This window comes from Gopherus flavomarginatus, chromosome 1 (assembly GCF_025201925.1).
Source record: "Gopherus flavomarginatus isolate rGopFla2 chromosome 1, rGopFla2.mat.asm, whole genome shotgun sequence".
NCBI lineage: Eukaryota > Metazoa > Chordata > Testudines > Testudinidae > Gopherus > Gopherus flavomarginatus.
In genome coordinates, this window is record NC_066617.1 from 136598202 (window position 1) to 136608825 (window position 10624).

General features: G+C 44.2%; 1 protein-coding gene across 1 annotated transcript; it reads left to right on the forward strand.

Annotated features, from left to right (window-relative positions):
- The first annotated feature begins 1204 nt into the window (after nucleotides 1-1204).
- CDKN1B (cyclin dependent kinase inhibitor 1B) lies at nucleotides 1205-5502 on the forward strand. The gene is made up of 3 exons (XM_050966573.1): nucleotides 1205-2134; nucleotides 2721-2851; nucleotides 4299-5502. The coding sequence occupies exons 1-2, from the start codon at nucleotides 1660-1662 to the stop codon at nucleotides 2840-2842; spliced, it is 597 nt and encodes a 198-aa protein (XP_050822530.1). The 5' UTR covers nucleotides 1205-1659; the 3' UTR covers nucleotides 2843-2851; nucleotides 4299-5502.
- Nucleotides 5503-10624: the final 5122 nt, after the last annotated feature.

Consider the following 10624-nt stretch of genomic DNA (forward strand, 5'->3'; position numbering starts at 1 on the left):
AGTGAAAGCTTAAGCAGCCCATTAAAAATCTTGGGCCCAGACGTGTGTAAAATAAACCCAGTTGCTTCAAGGTCAGCTGAATCCTCTCCCTCCTCCAGTTAAACTCTGTTGTATGGGCTCTCTGCTTAAATTAGTTTGTCCAAAGCAGCAAATCTGGTGGTGCATAGGTACACAGAAATAAAAATCGAATTAAAGTGAAATGATATTGTGTTGTGCAGGATAGAGGGAACACAGAGTGACCATCAGCCCCAAAGACTGGGATCTTTCTGTTCCCATTACAAAGGTAAAGGAGTAAATCCTTCAGCAAAGGCTGGTGGTAGCGTCCCCCAGGGCGCTCTTAATCTCGGAGGATCAGATGTGGTCTGGAGCCCTAGCAGAACCCTCTACCCCTGTTAATGGGACCTGCCTTTCGCATGAAGGAGACGGCATGGGCTATGATCCGGGACGGCCAGGGAACAGAAAGGGTTAAAGATACGCAGTACCAGTCCTTATCTGCTGTAGCTGACTGAGGAGGTGGGTGTGATTCTGGGGGCATCTAAGCACATCCAAGCACATTACAGAGACTAGGCTAACTTAGCTCACGGCGATCCTAACCTCCACGAAGAATGCGGGAGCCCCTGCTTCTTTCTCGGGAGGAGGTGTCCCTGCTGGCTCCCTCTTTACTTACACCTCCCTCCTTAGCTAGCGGGCAAGGGGTGCTGTTGTCTCGAGGGGTCCCGCTCCTCTCTCCCGACCCCGCGTGTTCAAATCCAAGATCCCCTTCCAGCCCCAGCGCCTTGCCGTGAACTCCTGACCTTCCCGTCTCCAGGGCGAAACACTTGGCGCGGGTGGATGCGAAGCGCTTGTTGCAAGAATGAAGTCAAAATGTAACTAGCCTCCCCACCATTGCTCGCTCCCGGCCCCGCTGCAGAGCCGCTCCGCGCTCAGCATCCGCCAGCCTAGCTCGCTGCAGGGCAGATGGGAGCTTCGCAGGGCCGCTTCCAACAACAGACACAAGGCAAAACGGTTTTTCTCCCCCGCCCCCCCGCGCTTTCTTTTTTAAATGATTACGATGAAAGCGTATTGAGGCCGAGAGGTGGCAAATGAGGCCGGGCCACCTTTAGAGCTGGCTGTTTGGAAGAGGTGAGGCGCACAGATGGGGCGGTGCCCTGCGCATTAACCAATGGATCGCCTCCGCTGTTTAAATAGACTTGTAATGTCAATCATTTTCTTCTTCGTCAGCCTCCCTTCAATCGCCATATTGGGCAACCGAGAAAAGGGCTCGTCTTTTCTTGTTTTTTCCGTCGTCTTTTTTTTTTTTTTTTTTTTTACTACACGGCAGCTTTGACATCGGCGAGGTTTTGCGAGCGCAGTTTGGATCGGGGGAGCCGCGGGCTTCGCAGCAGCCTGGAACTGGGCTTGCAAAAGGGGGCTTGGCTTTTCCCCATCCTCCGCTCTCCCCAGTGTCCACTTGGTCTGCCCCAGGCTTTCTGGTGAATATCAGGGGTTCTCTCCCCCCGGCCTGTGTCTTATGCAAGTGTTTGTTGTTGTCTCTTCTCGTGGAGCCGAGATCGAGTGTAAAAAAAAAAAGAAGAAGAAGAAGAGGCAAGGAAGAAAATATTTGCACGTAGCGAAAGAGAAAAACAACCACCGCCGCCAGAAGAAAGAGGGTGGGGGGAAATGTCAAACGTGCGTATTTCGAATGGGAGCCCGACCCTGGAGCGGATGGAAGCCCGGCAGTCGGAGTATCCCAAGCCGTCAGCTTGCAGGAACCTCTTTGGGCCCGTGAATCACGAAGAGTTAAACTGGGACTTAAATAAGCACTGCAGGGACATGGAAGAGGCATGTCAAAAGAAGTGGAATTTTGATTTCCAGAATCACAAGCCCCTGGCCGGCAGGTTCGAGTGGCAAGCCGTGGAGAAAGGGAGCTCGCCCGACTTCTACTTCAGACCCCCGAGGCCCCCCAAAGTCGCTTGCAAATCTGCCACCCACGAGAGTTGGGATGTAAATGGAAACTGCCCAACAGTGATTGTAGTCGGTTCTCAGGGAATCTCAGAGGACACTCACTCTGTAGAGCAAAAAACTGATGTATCTGAAAATCAAACGGACTTAGCAGACCAGTGCACTGGGCAAAGAAAACGACCAACGACGGATGGTAACGTACTCCTATAAAACAAAAGCTTTTTGCTTTCTGTACTGTATCCTTGTCAGTGGTAGTTAGCGCTGTACACCTCACGCTCATGTCCTGTATACAGTAAACTGTTCTACTGGTTTACTGGCAGACAGCGTTTTCAGATATACCCCTCTTAGCTTAAAAACCCAGGACTGTCTGTACTTCTGGGAATCTTAAGTTAAATTGGCTTCTGGAGCCCATGGATCATTTGCAGCCAAATGCCCTTACAGACTAACACCACCTTCCGCTCCCCGCGACTGTAGTAATCGCTATGTGAACTCTGCATCCTTTTGACTTTTTTAAATAGTACAAGTTTCCTAACACATATGAAGCAAAGTGTAGAAGGCTATTTTGGACAAAACAAGAAACTTGTATCTTTATTTAAGCAAAAAAAACCAACCCTCCTCTCCATCTCTTTCATCTCTTTCGATAGTTGACCCTGAGGGTCATAAATATTCAGGGTCCTCCAGTCCCCTGTTCCCCCATGCAGCGCAAACATCTGGCAGCAAATGTATTTAATATCAAGTTTTCACTTTTCTTTTTGTTTCTTTCAATGTTCCCCTCCTAGATTCTTCTCCTCAACCTAAAAGAGCCAACACAACAGAAGAAGAGGTTTCAGAAGAATCCCCGAGTGCCAGTTCAGTGGAGCAAACACCTAAGAAATCCAGCCCAAGAAGACGTCAAACGTAAACTGTTTAGGTGGGTTCCCATTACAATGGTGGGTTGTTTTTTTTTAAACCAGTGTAACTGAGTAAAGCATTGAAGGACTATGGAAAGGTCCACTCTGAGGCCATTCCAGTATCTACGATATTAGTTTCTCTGATAAACTTTGTAGACTTGGTCTTTTTTTTAATATGCCTGAAAAACAGAATTTCAAAAGGGCTTTAAAATAGAAGTCTAGAGATTAAATACATCTTGTTAACATGCTTTAGGAAGACTATGCTAAACTTTGGGGGCTAGGGGAGAGGGACTTCTAAATGAGGGAGTTTTTACTGTGCCATTAATAGACAATACCTTCCTTCTGGTTTAAGATTTGGGTCGCTTAAGTAAGGAGGATCCTCTTACCAATTGTATTGGTACCATGCTGGTAGAACGAATGAGTTTGATACATTCTTTCTAAACTGTTCTAAATTTTCAGATGAGTATTAATGGCTTTTCCCATTGTCTTTGCACATACCAGCAAACTTTAATCGTGAGACATATAAGTAAATAAGGAATGTAAATCAAGAAGCTGAGCATTTTATTTATATCAGAACTATTTTTTTGTTATATTTATTTTTGTAGGATCACACAAATCGGAATTTACAGTCAGCACTCTGCGTTAATGAGAGGTTTTTTTCTTTTAAATGTAAGGGCTGGGGGGTCCTGCATTTACAGATGGTTTCAAAGTAGTAGGGATTAAAGGAAAGTGTTTCCAAACATGATTTGCAATTGTGCAGAACAGATTAAGCTGTAAAGCAGAAGTTAAAACAAATTAGCTCTGCTGGGGTAAACAATCCATGAACACGTCAGCATGCATGTGTATGCAAATTGTACTACTACTGTCTGTTTATTTGGGTGTTTGAAGGGGAAACTAATGGTGTCGGCAGACAAAAAATAAAAGGAGTGGCGTAGAAGAGGGTTCCCGGGGCTGTTTATTTTTATTATTGCAACCCAAAATACATTTGAGTTTAGAAAGATAGATCAGTTGCAAACGAATCTTGCATTAATCTTAAATATGTGACTCTGGGTCAGCCATGAGACTTGTTGCAAAACAGCTTAATAACACAGCATTTATACTACTTTACAAAAGTGAAATATGGGGAGCTCTAGAAACCTGTTCACTTGGTCTCAACTCTGTGTAAGCCTGCTGGATTTAAAAAAGCTGTGTGTGGATCAGCAGCCCTCCATAAGGGTGGAGGTGAGTTTCCCTTGTTTTTAAAGAAATATGTCCCTCTTCTGCGCATATACTACTGATTACTGGTCAAAAATTTTGTTGGCACCACACTCAATTTAAAATCGCTTCATCCCCAACAATTAGGGCAAAGAATGCCAGTGATCGATTTAGTTTTTAAATAGTGACTTGTGTCTCATGATCTCTAGTAGAGCAAAGTAATCACATTTCTTTTGGCACTTCTAATACCTTCCCTTTTTATTTTCATTACAGAGTTAAGAATATGCATTTCCTTGTTCATCGGATGCGTCGGTGGTTGATGAAGGGAGGAAGATGTAAAGTTTTATATATATATATATACATATAAAATTAAAATACATATCGTTGATTCTCCATGGGATGGAGATCCTGTACAAGCACTGAAAAAAAAACAAAAAAATAAACAATAACACTAAAATTTTAGGCACTCTTAAAAGACCTGCCTCTAAAAGCATTGGATGTAGCATTGTGCAATTAGGTTTTTCCTTATTTGCTTCATTGTACTACCTGTGTATATAGTTTTTACCTTATGTAGCACATAAACCTTTTTTGGGGGGGGAAGAGGGAGGGGATGGAAAAGGGTGACCAATTGAAACTTGCTTTCACAATCTAGCAAGCAGGGAAATTTATGAAGAGAAGCAGTGTAGAGGTTTTCTTTTAAAAAAAATATTTAAAGATGTATTGTCTCTTTAAGTGGGGTCTACAATGTCTTTCTTTTTTTTTTTTTAAATACACCATAATGCTAACACTGGCTATAGCAGACTGTTACAGACTGCTTGTGAATTTCTGCTTATTACATTAAGCTTACAAGGTGGGAGCTCTGTTTCCGTTATGTAGCAGCAAAAGGATTTTTATGTCCTGCAACTTCTTAAATCTCTTAGGATAAACCTGAAGAATTTTAGAGTAGTTCCATTGATTCTAACTATTACCCATAACATTGGCTGGATATTTTCAAATGAAATCTGGAGAGTTCATATTCCAAAACAGAATATTGTTGATTACTGATATTCATGAGTGAGTGAAAAGGGACACTACATCTTTAAACAGTATTTCTACACTGCCTGTGTATCTGTATGTAAAAATAAAAACAAAAAAGTTTGAAGTGTACCTGTGTACATAACTCTGTAAAGACACTGAGAAATTATACTAACTTATTTATGTTAAAAGATTTTTTTAATCTAGAAGAAGATATTTTTTCCCCATAAAGCCAAAGTGGCATGTTTTGTGCATTTGTAAATGCTCTATTTGGTAGACTTTTAGGACTTTTTTTGTTTGTTTCCGTTTTTTTTTCTTTTGTTCTCTGTTAATTAATATGGCTGTGCTGAAAGGATTGCAGACTGAGCCAAGTTTAATATTTTTTTGTAATGCGTGAGAAAAAATTGCCAATTGATATTGTTTCACATCAGCAATCAATAAAGAAAACTGCCATATATATGAAGTGAGTTCTCTGCTGTGTGTTTCAATTTCATTCTTCACCTGGCCCAAGAGGAAGTAGATTACTTCAAGTAGTATAGCAGGTTTCCCTCTGTGTGCCTGAAGTACAGGGAAAAGTAAGGAATAAAGATACAGCATTATAAATATATACATTCCTCAGGCCATGTGTCATAACTTACTGTTACTTCTACCAGTAATAGGCATTATCTCAGATGAACTGGGAGCAAAGGCCCTCAACCTCTTGATTCAAAGGGGGAATCTTGAGTCACACCATTTTGTTTTAAAACTATACTTTTGAAATCTTAATCCAAATAACATTGGTTCATAACATACTCAAATACTGGACCATATCTTGCCATCAGATGGCACAAGATTTGGCCAACTGTACGTCAGACAAAGCTGCTCTTACTGCCCAAATCCTTAAAGGTATTTAGGCTCCTAACTTCCACTGAAATCAATAAAGGTTAGGAGCCTAAATACCTTTGAGGATCTGGGCCTTAAATCCCTCAACAATCTATGCCTGGAATCTGTCAGCTCTACTCTCCTACTCCCATTTTAAAGAATTTTCAAGTTCTGATATACTGTGTCTGAAAACACTCTTATATTAACAGCATCTTACCAAATATGTCCATTTCCTTTGTCCACACAAAATAAGTGAATCAACAAAATCAAAGGATTCTGCACATATAAAAAACCCTAATAATTACATTGACTGTAGTAAATACACAATTGGGTTTGCTTTTAGTATGTCTGTGCTTCTAAGTTATCTCCATGTTTGTAGAGCAAACACATCAGGTTTTGTTCCATACAGAGCGTTAACCTTAGGAAATATTCTATGATCTATGGCTATGGCCCTGATCTTGCACACACTTATAAAAGTACTCAACATCACTCACCTGAGTAGTCTCACTGAAACCATTGGGCCTACTTTCCTGCTCACAGTTAAGCATGTGCATAATGGTGGGGGTTGTTCGTGGTATCAGGGTCTCAAGTAGTCATGCCACCTCTGTCCAAAGCACCGTCACTATGTCACACTACTAAGGCTACTCTCTCTAACACAGAATCGTGTGCAGTATAGGGTGAACTAGGAACTAAACAGAAGTGGTTTCATATAGGGATAATGCTTTCCATCTGATTTTAAGCTGCATCATTATAAACTCCTATAGAGAGCCAGTTTCCTGTGGAAAGGAGCACAAAACTATGTCAACAGGTAAAATGCAGGTAAGGCTGCTATCTCCTATTAACCTTTTTGACACAAAACCAAAGAGGTTGCATCACCACAGGAAAAGAGCATTAAACACAAGACAACTTGCATGCAAATCATCTACTGTAAAGGAGAAGGTAAATTGAGGCTTTTAGAAGTAGATCTAAGACCATTTAAAAATAAAGGTAATTAGAAATATGTCATCAGTTGTTCTTTCACAATTGCTCTTTCAAATTTTACATTGCCAGGGATGGAATCAGCACTGGTTAGCAAAACCTCACATCTCTTCAAGGGGTTGTTTTTTTCTGAGCTTTCCCAGATATCTTGAGCAGGTCTGTGCCTCAGTTTCCCCTTACTTTCCTCTCAGCACTAGGGGAGAGGCACTATGTAAGCATTGCCAGCTTCTTACAGGGAAATCCCTACAGCACTGTAAATTGTTCACACTATATTTGCCAGGGCTTCATGCCTGGGCCTGTTTAAGTTGATCAGCTATTGACAGTGTTAGCACAACCATTTTTTTCGAACATCTAGCTGAGCATACATCCATACCCCCTGAAAATCGTATATGCGCGACAAAAAAGCCTTAAATCTCAGCGAGTGAAATTTCTAGCGGGGTAGAAGCACCTACTTCAAAAGTCTATTTCACTTGCTGAAATCCCCTGTTAAGCAATGTCCTGTTATTTATTTTCACCATGCCTGGGTTTTCCCTCTCTTGCTGCCTTAGCTTCGCTTAAAATACACTCCAGGCGCACAGGGTATGCACTATCCCTGTAATTAAAGGCGGGCGAGGAAAACCGAACCGTTTCTCCCCAAGGACAACAACTCGGAACGCTGAACGACCAGCCTGAAAGAAACCCCGACTTCTGAATCAGGGCACGCACTCCCCGGCTACGTATGTACTTGATCAGGGCAGATGCCACCCGAGGACTGCGACTGTCTCAGGTCTGGGGAAAGGGAGTGGCCAGTGTTTGTTTCCCCCGTGCTTTTCCTTGTCTGACGGCCAGGGATCGGTTTCAAATCCCGCTCCCCGCAAGCCTTTGGATGGCATCCAGCCGCCTGATGGCCTAACCTGCTTTCGCCTCCAAAATTTTAGGGGTTCAAAAAGTCTCCGCACGCCGAGTTTATAAGAATAGCCCTAAGGTGAAGAGCACCAACAGGGAGTTTGCCATGAACAAAAGTGGTCATGGATGGGAAATAAACAGGCAGCGGCTCCTCCCTGTCTCAGCCTAACCCAGGGGATAGCGCGAGCGAAACCTCGGCCCGCCTAAAAAAAAACTTAAAACGAGTGGGAAGGGAGGGAAGCAGAGGTGGGTCAGGTTCACGTGGGGATCTGTTTGGGGGTACATAGCGTAGGATCCGTAGCCCGGATACACCGACCCAGTAGAGTAATTGCCCGGTCCTAAGCAAGGAGAGGGGTGAGGATGGCACCTTCCCAGGGGTGCAGAGCGGGGTGCACCGGGATGCAGGATTACTTTGCGAGATGGGCGTGCAGGATTTAAAAAAAAAGTTTTATATCGCACCGCAAAAAGGCAAGCGGTGTTTAGAGCTTTGCGTTGCAGGAGGGGCCCTCTACACCGAATACTTATCGAGCGATCATTTTCACCTGGGACCCGTCACCGCACCCTAGCTTCAAAAATAAAATTAAAAAAATAGCTCCAAAATTTTGGAGTGGAGAGTCTCCCAGACCTCTCTAAACAGAACCCCACCGTCTTCCAAAAACAACGCAGCACCGATCTGCAATGCTTCGGGCCGTTCCGTGGGTTAGCAGCACCCTCTCTCCTGGATCACGTTCCCCCCAAAGGGGGTGTGGGTAGGGGGAACGACTAAAACACACTCAAAAGTGATCTCACGATTCATCTTCCCCTCTCAGTAACCTTCCTCCCTTTGGAAAAACAAAAAAAACCCTCTTCCCTCTATGCACCGGCAGGGAAATGCAAATCACAAGCACACAGAGAAAAGACGAAGGCAGGATTGCATCATTGTAATATGTCCCCTCTCACCCCCCTCCTGCCCCCCAGCTCGAAAAGTGTTGTTGCAACAATCATGGCGTTGTTTCAAGTTACCCCCCTCACTCCTCCACCTCTAAAATCAGCGGGTTGATGTGGGGAGGCGATTCAAGGGAGGCACCTTTGGAAAGTTGCGTGTGTGTGTGTTTTTCCTTTGAAATCCAGATCGCGCTGTAGTTGCGTTAGGAGGGAACGCTTGGCGGCGGGGGGGAGGGAGAGGTGGGTTATTCTCTCTCTTTCTTTTTCCCCCTGCTGGCTATGCTTGTTGTTGTAAACCGGATTGGCGTCGGCCGAGCCCAATGAGCCTGTGCTGGGGGAAACAGCCCATCGGCGGTGCGGCCATTGGGGAAATTTAAGGTGGACTCGTGGGATCAGCCGGGCTGCGGCCGCGAGTGGCTCCAGAGCCCGCCCGACAGGCAGTGGCTCTGCACCGCCTAGAGCGGGGCTCATTTACATACACTCCCTGATTGGCCTGTCGCGGCAGTTCGAATTCTGCTGCTGCTTGCTTATTAGTTCGGCGGCGTTTTCCCCTCCAGCTGGCTGGAGGTAACCATGCCTCGCTGTCTTCTCCGGGATGCCATGATGACCGGCAGCTCCCTGCGCTAACCCTTGTGGGGTAGTGGGAGGGAGCAGCCATGCTCTGTGTGTGTGTCTGTGTGTGTGTGAGAGAGAGATTGATTTATATATATATATTTATAAAAAAGCGGCTGGCTTGGTTTGAATCTCAAACTCCAGAGATCACTCCCCATTCAGCCTGATGCAATATCATCCTCCCCTTCCCCCACTCCCGTTTCCACTGCTGCGGCAGAGTGAAGACGAGGGGGTGCTAAACAAACAGCCAAGAATTCGGCGAATGCGGTGTTGCACAATGTGTCAGGGAAGCTGTTTAGCAACCTCCGGCAAAATCAATATACATAGGACAGGAGGGAGTCTTATGGTGATAACGTTTCACCAGCAGAGTCCTTCTGGGGATGGCTGGGAGCCTCCCCCGCTCCCTGCTTTTGGGGACGGGAGATAAACAGGACTCCTACTCTGATCAATTAAATGAAGGGATAGTTTTTAAAAAATGAAGGAGTAAGATTTTACAATGTCACATTGGAACACAAAGCAAAACCCATAACTAGGAGGCAAAGATTTCTCTCTCTCTGTTTTTGTTTAAATTGCCTTATAATTAATCTAGAGAAGGGAGTCTCCAGAGAAGGCAGAGGGGGTGGTGGGAAGAAGCAGTCTAGCAGTTTTCTCTGTAGCAAAGTTTCTTTGTGTGTGTACTTTTCTGCGCTCAGGATTTCTTTTTTTAATCTTGACAAAACCTGTTTTAGAGGGAAGCAGCATGGTCTAGTGGTTTAAGCACAGGATTAGAAGGCAGGAGATCTGGGTTCTTCAATTTCACATTCACTGTTTAACCTTGGACAAGTCATTTCAACACTCTGTGCCTCAGTGTCTGGAAAATGGCTAAAATACCCTCCCTCAGAAATGCACTGTGAAGTTTACATTGTTTGTAAAATGCTTTCAGATCCTTGAATAGAGACAGCAAAGTCTTACATACTGAAGAATCACACACGATGGATACCACATGAACCAGTCAAGCAAATCCACAAAGGTTCACTTTGTAGATCCCTATTTGCATCTTTACTAATTTTAAATCCCCTCCTTTATTTCCTTTAATTTATTTCAGGAGGTTGTTTCCCCCTCTCTGTATGAGAAGTATACCCACTTCTCTAATGCATTCTAACAGCTCTAGCTCTCACAGCAGTGTTTTGCCATGTCTTATCCCAGAGTTTGGGATAAAGGTTCTGCAGGGGGCAGAAAGATTTTATTATCAGTTTCCTCACCCCAGCCAGAAAAGTAGGCACATGATGGGTTTCTTAACCAGAATTGACTTGAAGGTGACCAGGTGTCCAGTTTTTGAGTGGAAC